The sequence below is a fragment of the Ovis canadensis genome, chromosome 3 (genome assembly GCF_042477335.2).
Source record: "Ovis canadensis isolate MfBH-ARS-UI-01 breed Bighorn chromosome 3, ARS-UI_OviCan_v2, whole genome shotgun sequence".
Classification (NCBI taxonomy): Eukaryota; Metazoa; Chordata; class Mammalia; order Artiodactyla; family Bovidae; genus Ovis; species Ovis canadensis.
In genome coordinates, this window is record NC_091247.1 from 167,841,083 (window position 1) to 167,868,762 (window position 27,680).

The following is a 27,680-nucleotide window of genomic DNA, read 5'->3' on the forward strand; positions in this document are numbered from 1 at the left end:
TACCCGCCCCCCCCCCCCCCCCCCCGCTGAACACGCTGCTGGTAGTGGGTAGTAAATCCCGGCCTGGATTCCTGGATGGGCTGCCCACCAAGAGTTCCTGAATCAGAGCCAGAAAAAAACAAATTGAGAAATAGATTGAGGGGCGGAGAGAATGACCAAAAAACTCACTCGGGAAAAAGAATATTGGAAGTAGGGGTCGTCGACTTTAGTTGGTGCTAACTGAGCATTCCACAGTCCTGTAGTTTTTCTGCCGGCCTCACCCTTTGGATCGAACATAAAGGGGTTGGGACAGAGTTCGGATGGAAACAAGGTTGGGACAGAGTTGGGTTGGGAGCCCTGGGCGGAAGGTAAGGGGTCCAGGCAGTACAAAAGGGAGGAGTTAGCGGCTGCGGCCCTGGATGTAGGGCAGGGTTTGTGTTCACAAAATTATTAAGGAACTCTGAGACGGAAGCTCTGTTCCCAGAGAACTGCTTTTCTTCACATCGAAGTTCTGGAGGCTGGGGCCACCTCTGCACCTCTACGCTGCCTGCACTCTTGCTGCTCAGCAAAGCTGCCTGCTCCCTCTGCTGGTCCTTCTGGTACATGACACCTTCTCCGAGTCTGATTGGAGGCAGATGAGAATGGGGGAAGCTTAGATTCCCCCCACCAAAGCCCAGCTGGGAGCCCATGGAAGGGTTATATAAGCCCAAAGAAACAGAGGGGTACACTGGCAGAGGCTCCTACTTCAGAGTGGTGGTGTCTGATAGGGGATTGCCCTTTCTTTAGGATTTGTGTTGCCATGGTTACCGGATGCAGGGGAAGGGGCAGCTATTTTAGTCTCTCTGACTTTTTTTTAGGAGAAAGGGGAGAAGACATGGGTTGGGGGAAGGAGCCTCTTCCATCACCCCTCGGATAGACCTCCCACATCTTAGTTCTACTTCCAAGAACCACCCCTCCTTGGATTTGGAGGGTCAATTAGTTAACTCTTCAGTCTGAGGGTCAAGGGGAAAGGTGAAACTAGGGAGAGGTCTGAGGCCTGACAAATATATGTAGTAACTGTGGGAGGACAGATAAGGAGCCCTATTTTAACCTCCCTCCCCCACATGACTTTGACCCAGACACTAGTTAAACCCAGAGGGTCAGGCGAGATCAATGATGATTGGAGGAGGGACCATGCAATGTTCCTTCCAGTGGAGTTCTTTCAGAGTACACTGCTTTCTCCTCCCCATCCAAGACTCTAGATCAGCGATTCTCAATTTGCTTTCAATATCCCTTTACACTCTTAAAAATTATTGAGATTCTGTTTATGTGTTTATATCAACTTACCATGCTAGACATTAAAACTGAAAAAAAAGTTGTAACCCAAGAATACACAAGCACACATCCCATTAACAAAGATGTCAGAAAGATGACATAATCACATGTCCTCTGGCTTCTGGAAAACTCCACTCTAGACTATTGAGATGTTGAAAATGAAAAGGCAAGTACCATCTTAGTTTTATTGTGAAAATAGTTTTGACCATGTGAAAGGGTCTCAGGGACTTCCTGTGAGTTCCCAAGCCACACTCTGAGAACTGTTACTTTGGACCATCATCCCAGCCCTTCGTGATTCACACTTGATTTTTTTTCTTCATTTTTATTAGGAAAGTATAAACATTTGCCTCCCCAATGGGTCCTGTCCCAGAGAAAAACCAGAAAACTTTTCAGGCTTAGCACCACTCTCTCTGGACTCCCATTTCTGGGGCTTCCCTAAACACCTCCCCTTAGCCCCTTGCCCAGGTCCCTGTTGAGCCTCCCTTCTAGCACTTCCACAGCCCCTACCCTTGGCCAGACTGTCTCCCCCATCCCAAGGTTGCTGGGCTCTTGGTTGCTCCTTCCTTCCCTTACTTGAGGACTTTCCTCTTCTCTGGAGAGACTAAGTGATTTTTCTCTGCCCTTTCCTTCCCACATTCCCTCCCATCTTCTTGGACAGTTTAGGGTAGGAACTCAACGCTTTCTGGATAGACTCCTTTACAGGACACACTTTCCCCATCTCCCCCACATATCAACCAGCCTGAAATGGGCCAGAGACTGGACACAAAAGTGCCCATTTGGGTCTCAGAGGGGTCAATCCAGTCATATTGCCAGATGACCCATGGGGTGGAGGTGTGGGTCAGGAACCTGATGCCTCCAGCCACAGAGGCCCTCTGCCTGGGGACCCCTAGGTTGATCTCTTCACTCCAGACCCCCAGGTCCTCTTGCTAGCTGCAGCCACAGGCCTCTACCACCATATCTGGCACATCTGTCTTGACCACGTTGCCATCACGGTCAAGGTAGAGGAGAGAGAGAGGCCTTCGGGCAGTAGGGACACAGCAGGAAGTACCCAAGGGCCAAGGGTTGTTGGCCTTGAGGAGGCTGAAGACAGCGGAATGGAAGGAGGCGGCGATGCCGGGGCTGCCAGCCAGGTGGGGGGGACACTGGCCACTGCAGAAATTCAACCGGTACCCCTCGGGTTGCAGGATCCAATCCCGCCATCCCAGCTCCTGGAAGTCTACATAATGGTCTCGCCGACAGCATAAGGGGGTCGCCGGCTCACAGCTGGGGGTCCTCCTCCTGGCCCGGGCTGCTCCAGGCCATTTGGGCCGAGTCTTAAGTTCCAGGAAGGGCCGCTGCTCTCCCGCTGAGTCCAGGAGCTGTGGGGCGACAGTGCGGTTGCCTTCTAGGGAACTGCAGTCCAGTCGGAGTTTCAAGACACCAGACTCCTCACGCTTCAAGCCGCTAGAGGGCAGAGTCAGGGCGTGCCAGCCCGGGGTTGTCAACTGGTGCTCAGCCAGAAAGACGCGGGACCCTCGGCCTCTCCTCCTGCCCCCCCATCGGAAAATCCTCAAGGAAAGAGGGTCGGGAAGGGTGGGGAGCACATGCAGCCAGAGGCGAGCATGATACAGGTGATGGGACCGAGGAGTGGACAGGTGGAAGGTGAGCGTGGAGCTGCAGGTGGCGGTGGAGGAGTCTGCCAGAAAGATGGAGAAGGGATTGGAGAATGTGAGCGGAGATGATGCTGTCCCTTGAGACTCCCAAGAGCCCTGCCCGCCGCTCTCGCCAGCTCCCAACGTCGGAAGAAGCAGGGACTCCGAGGCCAGTCCGGCTCCAGTTCCTCCTCTTCCTTCCAGACCCGACTCCCTCTGCTCCTGCTATCATTGTCGAGTTCCCCTTCTGCCTCCCTGCCCTGTCAGCTCTCTGCCTGTCTCTCCTTCACCCACCTGTGAGGACTGCAAAGCTGATGACCTGCTCCCCATTCGCTGGAGCCACTCTTCCCCGCTGCAGTCTCCGGAGGGCTCTGGTGAGCACAGCCGGGGGTGGAGGATGAGTCATCCGGGGACGACTGGTCAGCTGTAGTCCCTCGAGGATTTGCTGCTTGGCCAGCTTGAGGACCAGAGCTCGCTCTGCTTGGGGTGCCAGTGTGGGGCCCCCACAGGACGGACACGCAGACCCTGCCACCTGTGCCCACACCAGTGCCCACAGCAGCACCAGTTGGAGCTGGACCTTGTGGAGTCCCATGGCCTTGGTGGTGAACAGCCCAGGGTCAGGTCGGGGGCCTTGGAGGACCGTTGCTCCTCCTGTCGAGTCTGGCTGTGTGGATGCCAATGAGGAGGACACGGCAGCTGCAGCCACCAGTGCCACACCTACCCTTGGCCAAGGGTAGAGCCACCTGTCTTCTGTTGCCTGGAACTCAGGAAGGCAGACAGTGGATGGTCCAATGGGTAGCGATGTTCAGTGCAGTCTGCCAGTTCGACCCTCACAGCTCATGTCTGACTACTGACCGGGGCCTCTCTGGAGCCAGCAGCCTAGGGCTCCCTCACCTAGTGGTCAGCAGGCAGACCTACCCTCTGAGCCCCAGGATTGGCCAGCTGTGCTGCCCATCAGGCCCCTGCCGTGGGTGGAGGTTCCCCCCTGGAGCTCAGGTTTCACCATCTGGCCCTGGTCACGGAGCTTGAGGTAGGGGTGGGGGGGGTGGGGGGCGATGTGGACACGTATGATGCAAGAAGGAGGAGGATTTCACAGGCTCAATCCCCAAGGTCTGGGGCTCGGGGGAGGGAGCTCCATGTGAGCAAGGAAGGAAGGTCACTTCCCCCCATACCTCCAGTCTGTCTAGCTCCTGGCCTCCACTGTTGCAGCAGTTTCCATGAGGCAGCTGGGAGTCTCAGTGGTTATTTTTCTGGGCTAGAAGGAGAACTTGGTTCTTTTTGATTTCTAGCAATGGGGCTGGGACAAGGGCGAGAGGCCGGGGGGCTGGTGGTAGGAATGGAGTCCTCTTGCCCAGGCCAAGGTGGCAGTGTCATGGGGCACAGAAGTTACCTCCTGACCTTGCCTGTGCTGGCTGCCCAGAGTCCAGTTGGACCAGAGCACAACGTGGACGAGGGCTGGAGCCTGGGCGGGGGATGGCATGTCACTGTGATGTCTGGGGAAACCTGGAGAGGTGGGGGTGGTGGTGATGCAATATTACATCAGGGCAGAGTCCATCAAGGATGGCAGAAGGGCATGAGACTTGGAAGGGCCTGTCCCAGACATTGGTTCTCTTTCAGGGGACTCCAAGAGCTGCCTAGATTTGGGGTATCCTAGGAGTGGTGCCAGCCTTGGTTAATGATGGGACATTGAAGATTTATGGGCTTTTAAGAACAAAACATAGCCAGTATAGCAACCTGAGTCCCAACCCCAGCCTTCCTTATCATACTCCTCACTGCCTTTAAATGAGAGGACCAAGGCCTCATGTCATCAGCCTTTCTCCTTATGCCCCAGTTTCTTCAAGAAGCTGGGAGGAAGTGAGTGTGTTTTGGGAAATGGGCCCCTATTCCAGTTTGTTAATCTCCCGGCTATTCAGCCATTGGGGGCTCTCAAGATAGACTGCTAGATTCTGGCACAGGGGAAGAGAGGTGGCACTTTGGGGGCCGGGACTCAGTACCGCCAGTGTCCACCATGTGGCAGTGCTGAGCCGCTGGACAGCAGAGGGCTTAGCGCTGACCAGCTTCCCAGGGAAGGGGCTGCTCTGGGATGTGGAGAAATTCAGAGGGCTTGCTTCCCCACCTCTCCCTCTGGGGACCCTGCCTCTACGCAAGAAGAATGAGAAGCTGGTGCCTCAGCTCTCTCCGCTTGCCGCTGCCGGAAAGCTGAGGCTGTCATCAGGACCACATCACTGCTACCTTCAGTTCAGTTTTGGACCTCATCCCTGACATGTGGCAATGGAGGGCAGTGATGGGTGCCATGCTACAGCACCTGTGGTGGGGAGGGGGCCAATGAGACTTTTAGACCCTCTCTCCACCCTGCCTTTCTCCCTAGATCTTGAGTCATATTCAAGTCCCTTTGGCCAGGGCTCTCCCGAGCTGCCAGGGCCCTCTCTGTTGGTCAAGCTTGTGAGTGACAGCCCTCTCACCCCCTGGGGTCTGGACCCTAGAACTGCAAAGCTCAGGTTTCTGCCTGTGGCGCTGTCTCCGAGGGCTAACCTGTGGGTGAGCCTGAGTCAAGGGAGCATCCAGAAGTGACTGCAGGAGTCACCAACCCCATTCCTCCCCTGACCTCTCTGTCAGGTGCCCCCAATTTCCAGCTCTTCTTACCCTCTTGCTGCTGTGCATGGCCTGCCCCTACCTCCCCAGTGACACTTACGTCAGAACCCAGCTATAAATATGCTCTTAGCATCTTAGTCACTTTTCCCAAGAAGTGCTCCCAGGTTATAAATACCCCAGCCATCTGCCTCACAGGCCCGCCCTACCACCAACCTGGCTGGGGGCTGGGGGGTAGCGACAGGCTTGAGAGTGGGTGAGGAAGTAGAAGGAGCCTGAGTGAGTATCTTGCCCTACAGAGAAAAGCCTGAGGAGCCTAGTGTCAGGGGCCAGGGAGCGCTGGAGGAAAAGGTTGGGAAGAGGACAATTCCACTGTTTCTTCTTTGTCAAAAGCAGAGCCAAAAAAGAGAAGGAATAGTACTGATTCCTGTTACATTTAGTTTATTTTAAAATTTGCTATTTTGTTCATCTTGGATATTTTTGCATTGATTTTTAAAAAAAATATTGCATTAAAATATTATTTATCTTGACTGATGGAATTTTTGACATCCCCTTAAAATTCTGTCTCCAAGGCAAGTACCTCACTTCACCTCACCTTAGTCTTGACCCTGGGGACTGAAGCTATAGTTGGAAGGAGGGCGGTTAGATTTGGGAGGAGGTGGATTTGGGGTGGGAAACAGTGGTGGAAGAGGGCAGCCAAGCACCAGAAGGCTTCCTTAGATTCTCTCCTTAGGTTAAGATCTCATAAAGTCAAAGGACAGAGAACTTCTGAGCGAGTAAGCATTTGCTCACGAAGCCCGCAGCTCAGATTTGCCTTTCTCCAGGAGGTCTTTCAGACTGTATCCTTTAGGGTGCCTTTTCCAGGGACCTCAGACCTGGATAGGAGGGGGTTATATGCTGAACAAACACAGACAGCACGTTTCCCAAAGGACACATGGGTTTTGCACAATCTCGGCCTTGGGTTGCAGACAATATCGACCCAATGGTTCAGGGCTGTCCAGCTAACAGGGGTGGGGGGGCGATGGTGGGGGAAGAGGGCAAAGGTCTGGAGAGGACCCAGTCTCAGAGCAAATACCTCCCTCTCCTCTCCGCAGACTTTCCTTTTCTTCTCCCCATCCTACTCAAGTGGCCCTTGGCCAGTTCCATCTCCCAGACAGGACTCCTGGCTGGAGCCCTGAGGATCAGTGAAGGAAGGCTGCCTCGTCTCTGCCTCCCACCATGTGTGTGCCCACAGGTTGTCACCTACTTGCTGGCTGAGCAGTGATCTGTCTCATCTCTTGGACCGAGGACAGAGGGAGGAGAGGAGCAAGTAAAGCCCAGGTCTTTATTAGCTGGAAGACCAGTGAAGATGGTTCTAGGAAGTAGGATGGGGCCTAAGAAAGGAGGCAGCCTGGGGAAGGAGGAGTCATGATGTGTGGGACAGACATAAAGTTCAGCCCTAAGGAGACTGTGAGGAGAGAAAAGTGGGCAGGGCAGGCAGGCTCTGTGTCATCGGGGGTACCAATCAGGGTCCTGGCAGGAAATAAAAGACCCACTCAGCTGTCTATGTTGGCATCACTAAGAAGACTCAGTGAAGGACCTCTTTTCAGAGGTATGGGCAGGCTTAAGGGAACTGAGGAGGGATGTTGAAGCACCCAGGAACTAGCAAAAGGCAGATCAAAGGCTAAGAGGAGACAGAGGCCAGCGTGTTTCTTACTCCTTTCCCTCTGCCTAGGTTCCATGGTTCTGTGTAACTATGGCTATGCCTATATCCCTACAACTCCTGTCCAGCTCCCCACCCCCTCCACAGCTCCAGCTCTGCCTAAGTTCTGGTATCCTTGCTTCCACGCTCTTGGCTTGTAAGAGCTTTCCATTCTTGCTAGTTTGCTAAGCCAGTCAAACTCGGCAGGAAGCCAGAGGCCAAAGGAACTCAGGTGAGTCTGCCCCCAAGGGTACAGAGCCGGACGGAGAAGGACAAAGAGTGAATGAAGGCATGCCAAGAGAGGCTTCAGCAACCCACTGGGCAAGTCAGAGGGAAAAGGGCTCAAGACATAAACAGGATGTAATGTTTGGTGAATCTAAGGGAGGGACTCTCTGGAGATCCAGAAAAGCAAGGAACAGGGCTGGCCAATTCATCCTGTAGTGGGGGATGTGCAGTAGAAAGGGCAGGGAGGCACCGTGGATTGTGGGCGGGATTGCAGTGGGGCTGTGGGTGTCTGTCTGGGACTCAGATGGCACTGCTCATGGTAGGAGATGGATCAGAGTCCCTGGGGTGGCAGTTGAGCACATGGGGCTTGCTGAATGGACTCTGCCCCAGAAAGGGGCTAGTCATTATGAAGATGGTACCGTGGGTCTCCTTAGATCACATCTAAGGAGATGTGATGAAGGTCTCCTCACATCAAAGTGGGGATAATTTCCCCAAGTTGCTCAGGAAGAGGGTGTCCATCTTCTGGACAGAGGCAGTAAGAGGGCCACACCCTACTATCAAGGAAGAGCACCTCCGTCAGGGTGTGTTTGCCTGTCCCCCCTTCCCCCCAGCTGCCTGTGCCACACACAGACTAACTGCACCCACAGGCCTCTACCACCATGTCAGGTATGTCAGTCTTGACAATGTTGCTGTCCCTGTCATAGTAGAGCAGAGAGAGGGGGCGCCGGATGGTGGGCACACAGCATGAACTCCCTCTGGTGGTGCCTGCAGCTGTGTTGACCTTGAGAAGATTGAGCACCGAGGTGTAAAAGGAGGCGGCGATGCCAGGCATGCCTGCCACGTGCAGGGGGCACTGCCCTGTGCAGAAGTTCATCGCGTAGCCCTCAGGCTGGATGATCCAGTCGTGCCATCCGATCTCCCGGAAGTCCACGAAGAACTCCTGTCGACAGCACATCCTGGACCTGCCCTGGCAGTCGATGCCTCGACGACGAAGCCGGTGCTTGCCCCCAACTCTCACCCGAGCTGTCACGAAGGGCCTATGTGCAGCCCCAGCCAGGATGACTGGGCTCCAGGCCACCTGTCCTTCGGGGGCCAGCTCCAGGGTCAGGTGCCCCTGGCTATAAGCAGTCTGAGCTTCAGGCCCCAGGAGAAGCTGGTGCCAGCCACTGTCGTTTACCTCCAGCAGGTGCTGAGTGGCCGAAGTGAGGTTGGTGTCACGTGGGCTGAGCTCAAGGACCCTCACCTTCAGAGGGCAGGTGGTATTGGGAGGGAGCTGTACAAAGAACATGAGGCTGGCCTGCTGGACCTCCAAGCCACCAGCTGAGCTGTCAGAGGAGAAGTGGAAATCCAGACGAGTCTGGGTGGTGTTGCAGAGGCCTGTGGACACAAGAAGCCCCAGTCACTGTGGCCTTCTGAGTGTCAGTTCTACCTGCTACCTCCCTGTGAGTTCCTTCTCAGACACAGTCCTGGCACTGTTAAGGACCCTTTCCTTCTTAAAAATCTCTTCTCACAACTCTCTTAGGATTCTTCCTTAATTTTCTTTACCGGCTTTTCTTTCTCTGACCATCCCTCCAGTGCAAGAGTTCTTTGGTCTGTCTTTGACCTTCGTTTCCTCTTTTTTTTTAACCCTTATTTCCCCAACCAGGGATTGAGCTTGCCCACCCCCATGCAGTGGAAGCTTGGAGTCTTAAGCACTGGACCCCCAGGGAAGTCCCATTTCCTCTTACTCTACACTGAGGGGAGCCCTGACCCACAGTTGTGGGCAGCCAACACAAATCTTATACTGATGATTCCTGAATCTGTCAGTCCAGTCCAGACCATTTTGCACCTTGGGAATCACCAAGCTTCAGGCCTAAACTTCTAACTGCTTAATTTTGCCACATTCTATGGAAATGTAGAAATCATGATTTTCCTCCCTATATATCTCTCTTTCTGTTCTTAGAATTGGTGGCACCATTACTTTGCTTATCATCTTTAGAAACCCTAAGATCACCTCCCTTATTCTCCACATCCAGTTCTTCACCAGAGTGGTTCTAATGACTGGCATAAGGACTTACCTGGCTGTCCAGGGGATAAGACTCCATGCTTCTAGTGCGAGGGGCATGGGTTCAATTCCTGGTCAAGGAACTAGGATCCCACATGCTGTGGAGCTCAACCGAAAAAAAATGGCTCTGGATTTCTTCCTGTGCCTATCACTGCTGCCCGATTCCCCCTCTTCATCTCTCGCCTGACCTACTGAAACACATGAATTGGATTTCTGCTCCCTCCACTCCTGCTCCCGTCAGGATCACTAACACCTTCCACATTGCCATATCCACATGGTTTCATCTCTATATTGGTTGGCCTTACCTGAACTTCAAGCAGGTGTTTGAGGCAGTGGACCGTTCCCTCCTTCTGGAAATACTTCCTCCTCTTGGCTTCCATGACTCTGGCCACCCTATCTTGGTCTCTTTGGCTGACAGCTCCTCTTCCTCTGCCTGACCTCTAAATGTTGGAGGTCCTCAGCTCCCTTCGCTTCTCTACCTGTACTCTCTCCCAGAAAGATCCCATCAATTCCCTTGGCTTTCAATTTCATCTATATGTTGATAACTCCCCAGATACCTCTATCTGTGGCCCTGACCTCTCCCTGAGCTTCAGTCTTGTATAACCAGCCACAGATCTGATATTCCACTAGGATTTCCAATGCTATCTCAAACTTTTCAAGTTCAGAGAACTCCAGGTTTATCCTCCCCGACCCCCAACTCAAACCTGTTCCTTCTTCAATCTTCCCTTTCCCTATAAAGGTATTGCTTAAACCAAAATCTTGCTTGCCCTCATTCCCTTCTTTGAAATTATCTGCAGACCTGTCAACTATATCTCCAGTTCATAATGTAATTTCACTTAACCCTACCTCCTCTACCATACATTAGTTCAACCCACAATCATCTTTTTCTTGAACTATGGCAATAGCTTGCCAAGTGGTTGGTTCACTCTTGCCCCCAAAACCATTCTTCACACATTAGTCAGAGTAATTTCCCCTCCCCCCCCCCGGCTGTGTTACGTGGCTTATGGGATCTCAGTTCCCTAACCAGGGATCAGACTCACACCTACTGCAGTTGAAGCACAGAGTCTTAACCACTGGACCACTAGGGAAGTCCCAGAGTAATTTTTTTATAGCATAAATCTGATCAGCTTAATATCCTTCAAAATTCTCCCATTTCTATTTGAATAAAATCTAAACTCCTTAACAAGGACTTCCCCGGTGGTCCTGTGGTTAAGAATCCACCTTCCAGTGCAAAAGACATGAGTTCAATTCCTGATCCTTGGGGAACTAAGATTCCACATGCTGTGGTGCAGCTAAGCCCTAGTGCCACAACTAGAGAAGCCTAGTCACCACAAGGAAGAGCCTGCACACTGCAATGAAGACTCAGAACAGCCAAAATTAGAACACGTAAACCCCTTAACATCCTTGCCTAGGGAAATCCATGAACAGAGGAGCCTGGCGGGCCATAGTCCATGGACATTCAGAGTCAGACACAACTGAAGCAACTTAACACACACACACAGCATAGAAAACTTGTATGATTGGGCATTCTGCCACTTAACGACTATATTCTACCTATACTGCTGTTTTTTTGTTCCTTGAACTCTTACAAAGCATGGACCCACCTCATGGCCTTTGCATTTGCTATTTCCCCTGCCTGGAATGTCTTTCCAAGAATGTTGAATGACTGGCTCCTTCTTGCCACTCAGTTCAAATTCGCTTCTTTAAAGGGGCTTCCCTGACTGACCTAGCTAAAACAGCCTTCAACTTTACCCTCATCTCTTTAATACACTATCCTGTTTAACTGGTCTTTATATCCACTGTCGTTCTCTGTAATCATCTTGGCTTTTCTGCTCGTTTGTTGACTATATACTTCTCCTTTCCTCTTCTTCCCCCATCCCCACTCCCAGCCAGGATGTACACTCCACAAAGGTACAGATTGTGTCTGTGTGGCCCACCACTGTATCCCTAGCACCTGGTACATTATAGGCATTCGATAAACACTTTTTCAGTGGATGGCTTTTCATTCTTTTTTTAAAATTCATTTTGTTTTTGAATGGACCTGTTTTAAAGTCTGTTTTGAATTTGTTACAACATAGCTTCTGTTTTATGCTTTGGTTTTTCGGCCGCGAGGCATGTGGGATCTTAATTCCCTGACCAGGGATTGAATCCCCACCTCCTGTGTTGAAAGGTAAAGTCTTAACCACTGGACTGCCAGGGAAGTCAGTTCTTTCATTCTTATTTTATGCTGACATCAGAATTATTTTCCAAAAGGTTAGGTCATAAAATTCATAGTTTAAAAAAACTTATTGATGAATACACCTGTTTTAGGAGGCAATTAAATGCCATTATGCTTTGGCCTTAGTGACCCTGTTTTATTTAAGAAAGAATGCTTTATTGTGGGAATGTCACTGATACGCTCATGGGCGTAAAAGAGCAGAAACTGAAATTCAACTAGACTTGGTGTGAATCGTAAAGCCTGGAATCTGGTTGCTCTAGACAGCTCTGAAAGCCTGCAAGAGCTCAGTGACTTCAGTCTTCCTGTGTGAGTCTACTCCCTTCTTCTCTTTCTGTGGATCCACCTCTTCTGCCTCCCTGTGAACTTCTTCGGGTCCCTGAATGGTGGCCCCAGCTCCTGAGTCTACAGAGCTTTTAACTTAGCTCTTCCTAGCTAAGTGACCTGATTCTTCAGTGTTCCAATTCCAAAATCTTTAAAGAAGAGTCTAATTGGTCCAGCTAATCTTTTCTGGTTAGGTCGCTAAGTGCTCTTACCTTTTAGAACCTCGTAAGTCACCCCAGTTATAGCAGGCAGACACAGAACCAGCAGGGGCTGTGGTAGCCTTCTACATTGTTGACCATCAGTGAACAACACCTCCCAATATTCACGGTTTTGTGCAATCACTTCCTATATTAATTCTGGGCTTGGCATGTGACTTGATTTGGCCAATGAGAGGTAGGCAAGCACGGTGCAAGTAGATGCTTAATAAGTACTTAATAAGTACTTTGAGGCTTCCTCCTCTTGGAAGGAAACTTCTATTTTAAATTGTGTTTTTCATTTGGCCGCATGTGGGACCTTAGTTCCCTGACTGGTTATTGAACCTGTGCCCCCTGTACTGGAGGTGTGGAGTCTTAACCACTGGACTGCCAGAGGAGACCAGGAAACCTCTAAATGCTTTAAAGAAACTTGGGCTAGACTACTGAATGATGAGGAGCCATGTGGAGAGAGACTTTGGAAGATCAGAGGCCATCCTAGAGATTTCGGCCCCATCTGAGAATGCAATTGCTTGAATGACCTCAGCGATACCACATCAAGTGAAGGAACTGTCCAGAATAAGTCCAGTCAAACTACAAAATCACAGAAAATACTGATTTTTTTTTTTTTTTGCTCTAAGCCTCAGTGTTTGAGCTGATCTGCTATATTAACGGATAACTAAAACAGAAATAAGTGCCCAAAGTGGGGTACACCATAGCAAAGGCTTAAAATATGCAGTGCAGGCTTAGGGACTGGGTGGCAGACAAGTGATGGAAGGACAGCAGGGAGGCTGTTAGTGAAGGCAGGAAGGACAGTGAAGAAATCGCTGTTGGAAGCTAGAGAAAGGGGAACCTGTATTATGTATTGGCTATCGTCTCTGGTAACTTGGAAGCTAGAAATGGTATCTAACAAAGTTGTGAATTTAGCTAAAGATATTTCCAGGCAGAATGTTGAAAGTGCCAATTGGCTTATTTTAGCTGCCTATGATAAGGCATCTCAAGAGTGAGATGAACTAAAAAAGGAACTGTTCAATGTTCAACCAGAATTTAGAGAAAAACTTTCCAACAGGACTTGTTAGATTGAACAATAAAATATTTTTTCATCCCTCAACTCTGTCTGGCAAAAGGTTCTCAAACTAAGAAATGGTCTCAGGGCAAAAATCAACCCCAGGACACTGCAGGTAAAACATGGCTTCAGAGTTATGATCAAAACAGTAAAGGGTAAGCTCTAAGACCTTTCGTTAGGATCTAACATCTTTGTTAAGATCTTTTTTATTTTTTCGGTCACACTAATTCCCCAGCCAGGGATGGAACCAGTGCTCCTGCAGTGGAAGCATGGAGTCTTAATCACTGGGCCACCAGGGAAGTTCAAAGATCTGAAATGTAAGATGTTTTTCTATAGATTCTCTCAACTAGACAGAAGGGCTTCTAAGAATCTTATTCCCCAACACCCTGACTTGTAACCTAAAGACAGGCATCTGTCTTGATAGAATGGAGTGCCTTTTGTCTGATTGAGTAGACTATAATTTATTATTTAGAAGGCTCACAGAGTGTTAAAGAGAATTTTAATAGTGAAAGAAGCACCAATTTGGACTAAAAGAGATAGAGATGACTCAGAATGAAAAGAAGTCTCCAGGTCTCCAGGCCCCCAACTTTTTTGGGCAGATGCAGGCTGAGAAAACTACTCTGCTGCAAACACAGGCTACTTTTTATTTAAAAGGAAAGACATCTGGGGTTGGCACTAAGGGTCGAGAGAGCAGACCTAGAAGCCTAGGAGAGCAATGGTGGGCTCTTCTTAAGAGGAGAGGAAAGTCGAAGAAAAAGGCCTTAATCAAAGGAGTTCCAGACTTAGGGTAGAATTTTCATAAACCAGTGACTGTTCTGCGTCTTCCTCCCCTGTCTCCCATTTTGAACAGGTGTATCTATTATGTCCCATTCCTGTCTCAGCATTGTACGTTAGGTATGTGGGAAGCAGATAACTTGAATTTTTAGGTCAAAGGCAATGTTGTGCTGGTAAATATTTAACAACTGGATTCCAGAGTGGGGGGAAAAGGCGCTGATTAATAGTGTTAGCCAATTTCTGAGGAATACATTCTCCTATATTGGCCAATTTCAGACTACCAATGTGATACCACTGAATACACAGTTGGCAGATGTTCACCATCAGGCCTCGAGAGCCAGTCTGAGCCAGTGTCAGGACACCACTGGAGGTTCTTCCCCTGGTTTCTCCAGGGCCCCAAGCTCTTTCTCTTTGTATCTCCAGCAAGAACAATTCTCAAATCTTCTCTTTCACACAATGGTGGAGATGATAGCTTAAGCTGGAATGAAAACTTGAAACTAAAATATTTAAATGTAAAAGATAGGATCCAGGGATCAGTCATTCTCATCTCCAAAGTTCATTCTGGGTCACACCCCCTCCAGCCTGAATGTTGTATTCATTCATTGATTAGCAAATATGGAAAGTATATAGACTTAAAGTCAGAGAGAATGGTGTTTGAATTCTGCCCTTTGTAAGCTGTATGACCTTGCTGCTACCGATAAGTCACTACAGTCGTGTCCGACTCTGTGTGACCCCATAGACGGCAGCCCACCAGGCTCCCCGATCCCTGGGATTCTCCAGGCAAGAACACGAGTGGGTTGCCATTTCCTCCTCCAATGCATAAAAGTGAAAAGTGAAAGGGAAGTCGCTCAGTCGCTTCCGACTCTTGGAGACCCCATGGACTGCAGCCTACCAGGCTCCTCCATCCATGGGATTTTCCAGGCAAGAGTACTGGAGTGGGGTGCCATCGCCTTCTCCGTGTATGACCTTGGCCACGTAAATTATCTTCTTTGAGTTTCAGTTTCTGCATTCTTAAGATGGGAATGATAAAATGTTAGTCGCTCTTTGCGACCCCATGGACTGTAGCCTGCCAGGCTCCTCTGTCCATGGAATTCTTCAGGCTAGAATACTGGAGTGGGTTGCCATTTCCTTCTCCAGGGGATCCTACTGGGGATCTTCAGGGGATCTACTCCAGGGGATCTCCAGGGGATCTTCCCGACCCAGGGATCGAACCCAGGTCTCTGGCATTGCAGGCAGATTCTTTACCGTCTGAGTGACCAGGGAATGATAGTCTACTTTATGCAAGGATTAACTGAGAGGAGGCAGGTACAATAAATACCTGGTAATGGTCATTACTGCCAAAGTACGCCAGGAACTGGGCTAAGCATCAGGGATACAAAGGTGAAAAAAAACCAACCAGGAGGCACAATGGTAAAGAATCCACCTGCCAATGCAGGGGACATGGATTTGACCCGTGATCTGGGAAGATCCCACATGTGAGGAGCAACTAACCCCATGAGACGCAGTTACTGAGCCCACACTCTGGAGCCCATGAGCCACAACTACTGAGCTCACGCGCTGCAACCACTGAAGCCCACATGCCTAGAGCCTGTGCTCTGCAACAAGAGAAGCCACAGCAATGAGAAGCCTGTGCACAGCGATGAGAAGCCTGTGCACAGCGATGGAGACCCAGTGTAAAAAAAGTAACATAAACATTAAAAAATAAATTAACAAGGCTTGGTTGCAGATAGGATGGTGATAAATCATTATAAAATATTATAAAATCATTATAAAACAACCAGGATTGTGGTGTTCAAAGGACTCACGGCTTCATGGCCATTGTCCACCCTGTGTTCATCCACTCCAAACTACCTTCAACTCCAAATGCAGTCCGTTTCTTCAGATTTTTGCTCATGTTTTTCCATTTAGGATGTTGTTTACCATTCTTTACCAATTGAAGTCAAACTTCCTGTACAATCTAGCCTGTTTGTAACCTTCTGAAAGACTTCCCCGTCCCGTCAGGTCCCAGTGACTGACTTCTGGCCATGAGGTGCTTGTGTCCTCATCCAGCATTAATTTCATTCTGCCTGTATTCTAGGTAATTTATTCCTAGCAGTAACAATTAGACTGTTCATGGGCAGAGTCTTCTAAGTTCCCTCCCACCTTCTCCTTTCTAAGTGAAAGAAAGTGAAAGTGTTAGTCACTCAGTCCTGTCCAACTCTTTGCAACCCATGTACTGTAGTCTGCCAGGCTCCTCTGTCTGTGGGTTTCTCCAGGCAAGAATACTGGAGTGGGTTGCCATTCCCTTCTCCAGGGGATCTTCCCGACCCAGGGATTGAACCTGGTTCTCCTGCATTGCAGGCAGTTTCTTTACTGTTTGAGCCACCAGGGAAGCCCATGCTTTCTAAGTACATTAATTAGTTCACTTAATTCTCTCAACTATCCTCTCATTATCTCTGTTTTGCAACTGAGAAAACTATCAACAACCCAGGGCATATATTAATAAGTAGCTGAGCAGGAATTTGAGCCCAGTTTATCTGGCTCCAGAGTTTGTGTTCTTAATTATGAGCAGAAACCCTTTTCTGAGCTGGAATAGGGTCTCATTCATCACTGGGGACTCTAGACATGGTCAAGCTGACCTGGTTTGGTTGGTTGTCAAGCATCTACTCTGTTTGCAAGAGGCAGAGTGGTATAATGGTCAAGGTCAAGGACTTGAGACTCAGGCTGTCTGGTTCCACCACTTACTGGTCATATGACCTTGAGCTAGCTACTCAACCTCTTTGAGCCTCAGTTTCATCATTTCTAAAATACAGACAACAATAGTATTTGCCTACCTGACTTGTGAGGCTCTCAAGGAGTTAGTATCTGTAAAAGGTTTAGAACACTGTAAACGTTGTATGTGTGCGTGTTCAGTCGCTTCAGTCACGCCTGACTCTTTGTGACCTTATGGATTGTAGCCTTCCAGGTTTCTCTGTCCATAGGATTCTCCAGGCAAGAATACTGGAGTAGGTTGCCATGCCCTCCTCCAGGGGATCTTCAGGACCAGGGAATTGAACTCGAGTCTTGTGTGTCTCCTGCATTGCAGGCAGGTTCTTTACCACTGGGCCATTTAGGAAGCCCAAATATTGTATAAGTGTTAGTTATTTCTACTATACACTAGTCTCTGGTGACAATGTGAGGAATAAATGACAGTTCCTGAACTCAGGGGTTGAATTCTATGGGAAGACAGACTTCATAGAAAACCTGGAAACAGGCAGTTCCACAAGGAAGGTCTAGGTTCCGGGTGAGGGTATGCGAGCTATAAGAGAGGGAGCCCCTCGGCCTCAAGTCAGGGTGGGTGTTTTCAGGATAGGGGTGCTGGGCCTTGAAGGGAGTAGATGCTGACTCAAGGAAAGGGACCAGGATTGGGGAGGGCCTTCTAAACCTAAGACAAAACTTTCAAGAAGCTCAGAGGCAAGAGAGACCACTTGTTTATGTTCTTTTTCTCAGATCCTGTCTCTGAATTCTTTTTTTTTTTTTTTTTTGCCCCACCTTGAGGCTTCTGAGATCTTAGTTCCTCAACCAGGGATTGAACCTGGGCCCTCAGCCATGAGGGTGCAGAGTCCTAAACCGCTGGCATGCATGCTTAGTCACGTCCCACTTTTTGTGACCTCATGGACTGCAGCCTGCCCTCCAAGCTCTTCCATCCATGAAATTTTCCAGGCAAGAACACTGGAGTGGGTTGCCATTTCCTACTCCAAAACCACTGGACCACTAAAGAATTCCCTTGTCTCTGAATTCTTGATATTCTCTCCAGTTGCCCACTAAATTCTCTACCCCACCCCTGTTCTTTATTTATCCTTTAAATATCCTTCTGAGCCCCATTTTGACCCTGTTCTGATGTGGGGACCCAAGGTAATCAAGGCAAGAGGACAGGAGTCAGTGGAGCGAAATTGTAATTGGAGTGTTTCACTTTTCTACCTTTTACCCAAATGAGGTATCTGGGGAGGATGGGGTACAAAGAGGCTGGATCCTGGGGCCAGAGGAGGGACAGACTCTCTAGTTCCCAGACCCTGAGTCCAGGCTCAGGGAGTGGTTGGGCTCACATCACAGCCTGTGGAAGTGTGTGGGGCCTGCCGAGAGAGGAACCAGGGGAGATAGGGGTAGGCAGTCTCAAAGAAAAGTGAAAGGTACCCACTTCTCGGGTGCCCATTGGTCAAGTCTAAATTTATAAGGGAGCGCTTGGGTGGGTGGGGGTTGAGAGCCTGGGATTAGGAGACTATAGGCTGTGAGAGGCCAGAGTTGGGATGGTTTTGGGGAGAAAGTCAGAGGTTAGATATCGGGGAGGAAGCTTTTTGTTTCCTGAGGAGATCGAGTTTGGGGGAAGATCTACAGGCCAAGAACCCACCTGTCTCGGCAAAGGTGATGATCTCATACTCCTGTCCCCCATCGGCTTCCGGAAGCACCCCCTGTGGAGGCCCATGGAGGCGCTGCAGGGCAGCCCGCAGAGCAACTCGGGACACAGGCCGGCCCAGGGTGGGGCGCTGGCTGAGGTGCAGCTTGTCCAAGATGCTCCTCTTGGCCAGGTTAAGCAGCAGCTCCCGGTGGCTCTCCACGTCCAAGGCAGGCTCTCCGCATGCTGGGCACTGTCTGTCAGCTCTGGGAGTGGCCACCATGGCTGCAGGCAGGACCAGGAAGGCAAGGAACAAGGAGCAGATCATTGCCAAGGGGCTTCCTTGAGCTATGCACCTGAGACAGAGCTGCAACCCCGGGGTTCAGGGTCTCAACAGCTGTGGTCTCAGCACCTTTCTTGCTGGCTGCCAGGGGCCCCGGAAGGAGAGTGTGTCCAGCTGGCATGACTCCTGGTTGTAGGGGGTAGAGCAGTCAAACATCCAACTTGAGAGATGAAGTCAGTTACAGGTAGAATCTGGCAGAAGCCACATAGTCAACGAAAGTACAGAGTGGGGGATGTGAGGCGAGGTTGGTTGGGTTGTCCCTCGGCCAACTTTGGGAGAGGGTAGGTTACCCATGTGAGCTGCCAGGCCTGGGGACAAAGGTCAGAGATGAAATTCCTCTCCGGATTGATAGCCTTGCTCGGAAGCCTGGCAGTAGGGGGTGGGAGTGGGGTGTGGAGATCAGAGGTTTAAAGATAGAATGTTAAAACATGACTTTCAAACGTGAGGGGGTCATTGGCAGGACACTGTAGGTCATTGTCATGTAGGTTGTTGAGAGTTCATTTTCCCCTGCCTGGTCCTTCTCAAAGCCCTACCGCCCTTTCCTCCCTCCCAGAGGCTCACAGTCCAGACTCCTTTGTAGCTCTGGGTTGGGTTTTGCCCTGTGGGGCTCAAAATCACATCCAGTTGGAAGGTTAAAGAAGGGGAAGGGAACTGTTCTAGCCAGGTCTTCTGGGTCCTCAGAGGGAGGTCTGAAATGCAGAAGGAACTTGAGATATAGATTTCCTCAGACTTGGAGGTTTCTCCTCTTTAGGAAAATACATTCTGAGATTTCTCAGAATTCCTGGTGTTCTACCCCAAAGGTCCTGAGAAGTAGGTCTCCAAGGACGAGTCTCTGCATCTACAGCTGGGATTTACCTGGCAGGGTTGGGCAGGTGGAATTAGGAATATAGGTTTTTAAGCCAGATGGCCTGGGTTAAAATTCTGTCCCTTCCTTTTATAAACTGTATGACTGTGGGCAAGCAACTTGACCTCTCTTACTTCAATTTCCTCATCATAGAAATGGGAAAAATGATTATTTATGATTCCAAAATCCAAAAAACCTTGTAATCCATACTACCTTGGAGGTAGATCATATGGTAGCTGAACCTGACCTGAAGAGAAGTGTGGTTACTCGTGGTCTTTTAAAAACTCATACTGGAGACTATTTATACATTTTTACTCCAGAAGTATTATTTGATTATGTGTGATATATATGTACCATTTTACTTTTCTATTTTTATTTTTGGGCCATGTACCCCATGGCTTGTGGGATCTTAGGTCCTGGACTAGGGATTGAACCTGTGTCCTTGGTAGTGCAAGTTCAGGTCAGTTCAGTTCAGTTCAGTCACTCAGTTGTGTCCGACTCTTTGTGACCCCATGAACCGCAGCACGCCAGGCCTCCCTATCCATCACCAACTCCCGGAGTTCACCCAAACTCACGTCCATCGAGTCGGTGATGCCATCCAGCCATCTCATCCTCTGTCGTCCCCTTCTCCGGTAGTGCAAGTGCAGAGTCCTAATCACTGGACTGCCAGGGAATTCCGCATTTTACCTTTCTGAAAACTGAAATTTCCTGAACTCTGAAACATGTCTGGTCCTACGGATTTTGAATATGGAATTACAGATCTTTAATGACTTTCTGAGAGTTTTGAACTTTAAATAATTTTATAAAGTACTTACACTGGCTAGCACAGAATAAGAGCTTAATTAAGTTTTTTGTTTTTTGCTTAAAACAACAGAAATTTATTCTTGCACAGTTCTGAAAGACAGAAATCCAAAATCTGTATAGTTGTTGTTTAGTCACTAAGCCATTTCTGACTCTTTGTGATCTTACGTAATGTAGCCTGCCAGGCTCCTCTGTCCATGGGATTTCCCAGGCAAAAATACTGGAGTGGGTTGCCATTTCCATTTTCATAAAGTTTTTTTGTTGTTGTTGTTGTTGTTAATATTTGTTTTATTTATTTGACTGCACTAGGGTGTTTTTGTTTCATTGTTTTGGTCACCTTTTGTGTCATGTGGGATCATAGTTCCCCTCCCAGGGATCAAACCCATGCCCCCTGCAGTGGAAGCACAAAGTCTTAGCCACTGGATCACCAGGGAAGTCTCTTAATTAAAGTTTATTATCATTCTTGCTACATACTTTTCTAAAATATGATATTTTAACTTTGCATAGGGTAAAGTTTTTTTTTAAATTTTATTTATTTTTGGCTGTGCTGCCTTGCTGCGTGGGGGCTTTCTCTAGTTGTGGTGTGTGGGCTTCTCTTGTTGCAGCACAAGGGCTCCAGAGCACAGGCTTAGAAGTTGTGGCATATGGTCTTAGTTGCTCCAAAGCACGTGGGATCTTCCCGGACCAGAGATCAAAACTGTGTCATCTGCATTGACAGGTAGATTCTTAACCACTAGATCACCAGGGAAGTCTGCTACATAGATTTGTTTGTGGGCCAGACTACCCTCACCTCTAGAGGTGCTGAAGAAATTCTGCCAATATTTGCCCTCCTGGACTCTGCTTTCTTAGATGCCATGCCCCCATTCACCATCTGTGGTGCAGTCACTTAACAAGTCATCTCTGCTGCCATTATATTCTTAGCACTGCACACAGGACCTACAATATAGGTGGTTAAAACACTTATTGGATGAATAAATGCTAGTGTACAGGCTGGTTATCAGAAATCACACTTGACTGAATTTTTGTGTCACAGTTTATTAGCTCTTCAACAGGGGCTCATCTTTTCTTCTTCTTTTTTTTTGCCATAAAGTGTATGGGAATTTAGTTTCCCGATCAGGAATGGAACCTTCACCCCCTGCACTGAAGCACACAGTCTGAACCACTGGACTGCTGGGGAAGTCCCTCTTCTTCTTTTTTCATACCTGTGATAGAAGTAGATTTATTATTTAATTTCTAGTATATAGGCTTATTTATTTATAAAATAAGGGTTTTATTGAATTTTAATAAAAAATTCACATAACATAAAATTCAGCCTTTAAAGTATATAATTCAGCAGTTTTTAGTACATTCACAGAGTTCTGCAAAAATCACCATTATCTAATTTGAGAATCATTTCATAATTCCCCAAAGAAACCCTGTACCTATTAGTAGTCATATTCTAGTAATCTTCCAACCTATAGGAATTGGTCTTATATCTAACATTTTAATATTCCTAATTTCATTCTTGGATATAACTTTCCCTGGAGGTTGGGAGAAATAGTTACATTGCTATTTGTTTCATGTCTTAACTACATTATGTACTTCCCAGACACCCTCAGACTCTAAGGTGATTTCAATTGCTTCTCTTCTCTCTGACAAATAGTTGGGAAATAAGAGGTTAGCAAAAGCAGGAGAAACAGAGCAGGGTTTCTCTTAGGGGTGGATGCTTCATGTTTTTTGCCTTAGATGTTCTTCAATGACTGTATTTGTCCCTAAAAGACCCTACTAATTCACTCTGCATTGTGAAACGTAGATTCTTTGAAACCTGCCCTTTTTAGTTACATTTCTTGTTTTTAAGTTTTATTTTATTATTAAAGTATAACTGCTTTACAACATTGTGTTAGTTTCTGCTGTACAATAAAGTGAATCAGCTATGTGTATACATACATCCCCTCCTTCTGGAGTCTCTCCCAACCCATGCCACCACTCTAGGGCATTACAGAGCACTGGCCTGAGCTCCCTGTTCTATACAGCAGCTTCACACTGTTTTATATGTGGTAGTGTATATACGTCAATGCTGTTTTCCCAGTTCACCCTACCTTCCTCTCTCCCCCACTGTGTCCAATTGCATTTCAAACAGTGTAGTGATTAAGAGCAGTTTACGAAGATAAAATGTCTCAGTTCAAAATCTGGGACTTTGTTGCCCCAGGGTTTCTTATCTTTTTTATTTTAACTAGAGTTATTTTTCTCTTTCTTTATTTTTGGCTGTGCTAGGTTTTCACTGCTTTGGGGAAGGCTTTCTCTAGTTGTGGGGAGCAGGAGCTACTCTTCGTTGCAGTGCATGGGCTTCTCACTGCAGTGGCTTCTCTTGCTGTGCAGCACAGGCTCAGTAGCTTGATACATGGGCTTAGTTGCTCCGCAGCATGTGGAATTTTCTCGGACCAGGGATTGAACTGGTATCTCCTGCACTGGCAGGCAGATTCTTATCCCTTACACCACCAGGGAAGCCCAGGGTTCCTTCTCTTATAAAATGAGTACAAGGGCAATACCTACTGTTTTGAGGATTAAATTGAAATAACAGATGTAGAATACTACATATCCTATACTCCATGTACATATATTGCTGTTGTCTAGTTGCCTTAGTCCCTAAGTTGTGTCCAATTCTTTTGCAACCCCATGGATTGTAGCCTGCCAGGATCCTCTGACTGTGGGATTTCCCAGGCAAAAATACTGGAGTGGATTGCCATTCCCTTCTCCAGGGGATCTTCCTGAACCAGGGATAGAAGCTGCACCTCCTGCATATGTCTCCTGCATTGGCAGACAGATTCTTTACCACTGAACCACCAGGGAAGTCCTATATACATACATACATACACAACATTAATACAAATATTAATTATTATTTCCTCCTGGCCGTCACTGCCTCCTGCCTCCAACTTGAAAACTTGGAAATTGCTGATTTTTGAAGGAAAGGAGAATTTCTTACCTTTACAACCTTGTTGGTTATCCATTGCCTCTCTGATGAACTCCAACTTATATTCTTCAAGGTTAGCTGAAATTTCACCTTTAGCATCTCTGTACCTCATTTGATCTCTCTTACGTCTAAGAACTAAACGCTCCTCCTTGTGTTTCCACAGCACATTGAACACCTATTATAGCATGTGTTTGTTGTTGTTCTTTAGTCACTAAGTCATGTCTGACCCTTTGCAACCCTATGGACTGTAGCCCACCAGGATCCTCTGTCCATGGGATTTCCCAGGCAAGAGCAGGCAAACGGGTTGCCATGTCCTCCTCTAGGGGATCTTCCTGATCCAGGGATCTAACCTGCATCTCTTGCATTGGCAGATGGATTCTTTACCACTGAGTCACCAGAGAAGCCCCATATTATGTGTGTATGTATATATATACACACATATAATATTAATACAAATATTAGGTGTTTGTCTCTTGAATCTCCTGCATTGATGGGTAGGTTCTTTACCACTAGCACCACTACGTAATAAATATTTAATGACTGAATTCTATCCATGTACGACTACAATGCTTTGAGGGAATTAGTAAAGACATGATGCAAATACATGTAATCAGTAACTAAATTGATTCTGCCTAGGGTGGACAGTGTGGGGGGAGTTGTAAATTTAAGATGCTCTTTTAAAAAAGAATTGTGTGTTAAAGGGTGGTGGTGTGAAGCAGTAAAACCTACTTTTAGTTCAGTTCAGTTCATTTCAGTCATTTAGTCATGTCTGACTCTGCGACCCCATGGACTGCAGCACGCCAGGCCTCCCTCTCCATCACCAACTCCCGGAGTTTACTCAAACTCATGTCCATTGAGTTGGTGATGCCATCCAATCATCTCATCCTCTGTCGTCCCCTTCTCCTCCTGCCTTCAATTTTCCCCAGCATCAGGGTCTTCTCCAATGAGTCAGTTCTTCCCTTCAGGTGGCCAAAATATTGGAGTTTCAACATCAGTCCTTCCAGTGAATATTCAGGACTGATCTCCTTCAGAATGGACTGGTTGGATCTCCTTGCAATCCAAGGGACTCTCAAGAGTCTTCTCCAACACCACAGTTCAAAAGCATCACTTCTTTGGTGCTCAGCTTTCTTTATAGTCCAACTCTCACATTCATACATAACTACTGGAAAAACCATAGCTCTGACTAGACCGTTCTTGGCAAAGTAATGTCTCTGCTTTTTAATATGCTGTCTAGGTTGGTCATAGCTTTTCTTCCAAGGAGCAAGCATCTTTTAATTTCATGGCTGCAGTCATCATCTGCAGTGATTTTGAAGCCCCCAGAAATAAAGTCTGCCACTGTTTCCAATGTTTCCCCATCTATTTGCCAGGAAGTGATGGGACCAGATGCTATGATCTTAGTTTTCTGAATGTTGAGTTTTAAGCCAGCTTTTTCACTCTCCTCTTTCATTTTCATCAAGAGGCTCTTTAGTTCTTCACTTTCTGTCATTAGGGTAGTGTCATCTGCATATGTGAGGTGATTGATATTTCTGCCAGCAATCTTGTTTCCAGCTTGTGCTTCATCCAGCCTGACGTTTCACTTGATGTACTCTGCATATAAGTTAAATAAGCAGGGTGACAATATACAGCCCTGATGTACTCCTTTCCTGATTTGGAACCAGTGTGTTGTTCCATGTCCAGTTCTAACTGCTGCTTCCTGACCTGCATACAGATTTCTCAAGAGGCAGGTCAGGTGGTCTGGTATTCCCATCTCTTGAATTTTCCAGAGTTTGTTGTGGTCCACACAGTCAAAGGCTTTGGCATAGTCAATAAAGCAGAAGTAGATGTTTTTCTGGAACTCCCTTGCTTTTTCAATGATCAAATGGATGTTGGCAATTTGATCTCTGGTTCCTCTGCCTTTTCTAAATCCAGCTTGAACATCTGGAAGTTCATGGTTCACGTACTGTTGAAGACTGGCTTGCAGAATTTTGAGCATTACTAGCAGGTCAGGAAGCAGAAGTTAGAACTGGACATGGAACAACACACTGGTTCCAAATCAGGAAAGGAGTACATCAGGGCTGTATATAGTCACCCTGCTTATTTAACTTATATGCAGAGTACATCATGAGAAACGCTGGGCTGGAAGAAGCACAAGCTGGAATCAAGATTGCCGGGAGAAATATCAATAACCTCAGATATGCAGATGATACCACCCTCATGGCAGAAAGCGAAGAGGAACAAAAAAGCCTCTTGATGAAAGTGAAAGAGGAGAGTGAAAAAGTTGGCTTAAAGCTCAACATTCAGAAAACGAAGATCATAGCATCCGGTCCCATCACTTCATGGGAAACAGATGGGGAAACAGTGGAAACAGTGTCAGACTTTATTTTTTTGGGCTCCAAAATCACTGCAGATGGTGACTGCAGCCATGAAATTAAAAGACGCTTACACCTTGGAAGGAAGGTTATGACCAACCTAGATAGCATATTCAAAAGCAGAGACATTACTTTGCCGACTAAGGTCCGTCTAGTCAAGGCTATGGTTTTTCCTGTGGTCATGTATGGATGTGAGAGCTGGACTGTGAAGAAGGCTGAGCACCAAAGAATTGATGCTTTTGAACTGTGGTGTTGGAGAAGACTCTTGAGAGTCCCTTGGACTGCAAGGAGATCCAACCAGTCCATCCTGAAGGAGATTAATCCTGGGATTTCTTTGGAAGGAATGATGCTAAAGCTGAAACTCCAGTACTTTGGCCACCTCATGTGAAGAGTTGACTCACTGGAAAAGACTCTGATGCTGGGAGGGGTTGGGGGCAGGAGGAGAAGGGGACGACTGAGGATGAGATGGCTGGATGGCACCACTGACTCGATGGACATGAATCTGAGTGAACTCCGGGAGTTGGTGATGGACAGGGAGGCCTGGCGTGCTGTGATTCATGGGGTCGCAAAGAGTCAAACACGACTGAGCAACTGAACTGAACTGAACTGAGCATGTGAGATGAGTGCAACTGTGCAGTAGTTTGAGCATTCTTTGGCATTGCCTTTCTTTGGGACTGGAATGAAAACTGACCTTTCCCAGTCCTGTGGCCACTGCTGAGTTTTCCAAATTTGCTGGCCTATTGAGTGCAGCACTTTCACAGGAGCAGCATCTTTTAGGACTTGAAATAGCTGAATTGGAATTCCATCACCTCCACTAGCTTTGTTCACTAGTGATGCTTCCTAAGGCCCACTTGACTTCACACTCCAGGATATCTGGCTCTAGGATGGTGATCAGACCATCGTGATGATCTGGGTCATGATGATCTTTTTTGTATAGTTCTTCGGTGTATTCTTGCCATCTCTTCTTAATATCTTCTGCTTCTGTTAGGTCCATACTATTTCTGTCCTTTATTGTGCCCATCTTTGCATGAAATGTTCCCTTGGTATCTCTAATTTTCTTGAAGAGATCTCTAGACTTTCCCATTCATTGTTTTCCTCTATTTCTTTGCACTGATTGCTGAGGAAGGCTTTCTTATCTCTCCTTGCTATTCTTCCGAATGGTTGTCTGAGGAGGCCTTACAAACAGCTATGAAAAGAAGAGAAGTGAAAGGGAAAGATATACCCATTTGAAACCTACTTTATGTCGAGCTAAATTTTTACATCAAAGAAAAAATGGACATTTACCTACTACCTGATCTTTATCCATTTATACTACAAGTATGTACTCCATATATCCTGTTTTGGGAGCAGGAGTTACAGTCCTAGGTGAAAGGCTATTTTGAAAGTACTCTGTAAACTTAAAAATTTCAGTTATTAGTATCATGTTTAAATCAAGGGTAACTCTGACAGGCTTGATCTGTTTCGGGTGAACTAAGGGCGCAGTGGATCTGGATTGGCGGCTGAAGGCCTAGGTAACGGAGCGGAAGCGACAGAGTTGAGAGCGTGAGTGAACGCACGGGGTAGGTGGGTGAACACGCAGGGGGGGTCTGCAGGCGTGGAGACAGGCACACAGGAAGCACAGAAGCGCCGGGCGCAGGACGCGGTGACGACTACGCCGGACGTGGTGACGTAGGGCGCAGGCCGCAGCGGGGGGCGGACTCTGGGCCTTTCTTCCCCTTCTGATTTTCCCCCTCCCCCCTTTTCTCCCTTTCCGGGTTTGGTTTCCCCCTTTTCTCCCCCTCTCCCCCTTCCTTCCCAGGCCCCTTTCCCCTCCCCCGCCCCAGTCCCCCCTGCTCCCCCGCCCTGGGTCCTGGGGAAACCCCCGCTGAGAAGAGCCCGCCCCCAGAAGCGCGCCGCCGCCGGCCGTCGGGGCCGAGCCGCAGCCGAGCGGCCGTGGGCCCGGGCGGCGGGCGGAGACGCTGGCGCCCTCCCCGCTACGGCCCGCGTGAGGTGAGGCCACCTCCGGGC

The 27,680-nt window shown here is 48.0% G+C and overlaps 3 protein-coding genes across 47 annotated transcripts in view; 1 reads left to right on the forward strand and 2 right to left on the reverse strand.

Moving 5' to 3' along the window:
* Positions 1-1,437: 1,437 nt before the first annotated feature.
* INHBE (inhibin subunit beta E) lies at positions 1,438-4,282 on the reverse strand. The gene is made up of 2 exons (XM_069580962.1): positions 3,219-4,282; positions 1,438-2,968 (listed from the first exon to the last, which is right to left on the reverse strand). Exons 1-2 carry the CDS (start codon positions 3,514-3,516, stop codon positions 2,220-2,222), a joined length of 1,047 nt encoding a protein of 348 aa, XP_069437063.1. The 5' UTR covers positions 3,517-4,282; the 3' UTR covers positions 1,438-2,219.
* A 1,655-nt stretch (positions 4,283-5,937) lies between these two features.
* Positions 5,938-18,949, reverse strand: INHBC (inhibin subunit beta C). Its single transcript, XM_069580963.1, has 2 exons — positions 18,400-18,949; positions 5,938-8,796 (listed from the first exon to the last, which is right to left on the reverse strand). The coding sequence occupies exons 1-2, from the start codon at positions 18,710-18,712 to the stop codon at positions 8,051-8,053; spliced, it is 1,059 nt and encodes a 352-aa protein (XP_069437064.1). The 5' UTR covers positions 18,713-18,949; the 3' UTR covers positions 5,938-8,050.
* An 8,352-nt stretch (positions 18,950-27,301) lies between these two features.
* R3HDM2 (R3H domain containing 2) overlaps positions 27,302-27,680 on the forward strand; it is a 162,579-nt gene continuing 162,200 nt past the window's right edge. For 30 of the 45 annotated variants that reach the window (XM_069584917.1, XM_069584881.1, XM_069584924.1 and 27 more), the window contains exon 1: positions 27,302-27,662. The gene's annotated coding sequence lies outside the window, so the exon portion shown is untranslated. The remainder of the gene's footprint in view (positions 27,663-27,680) is intronic. The other 15 variants (XM_069584882.1, XM_069584894.1, XM_069584908.1 and 12 more) reach the window with 3 other exon arrangements.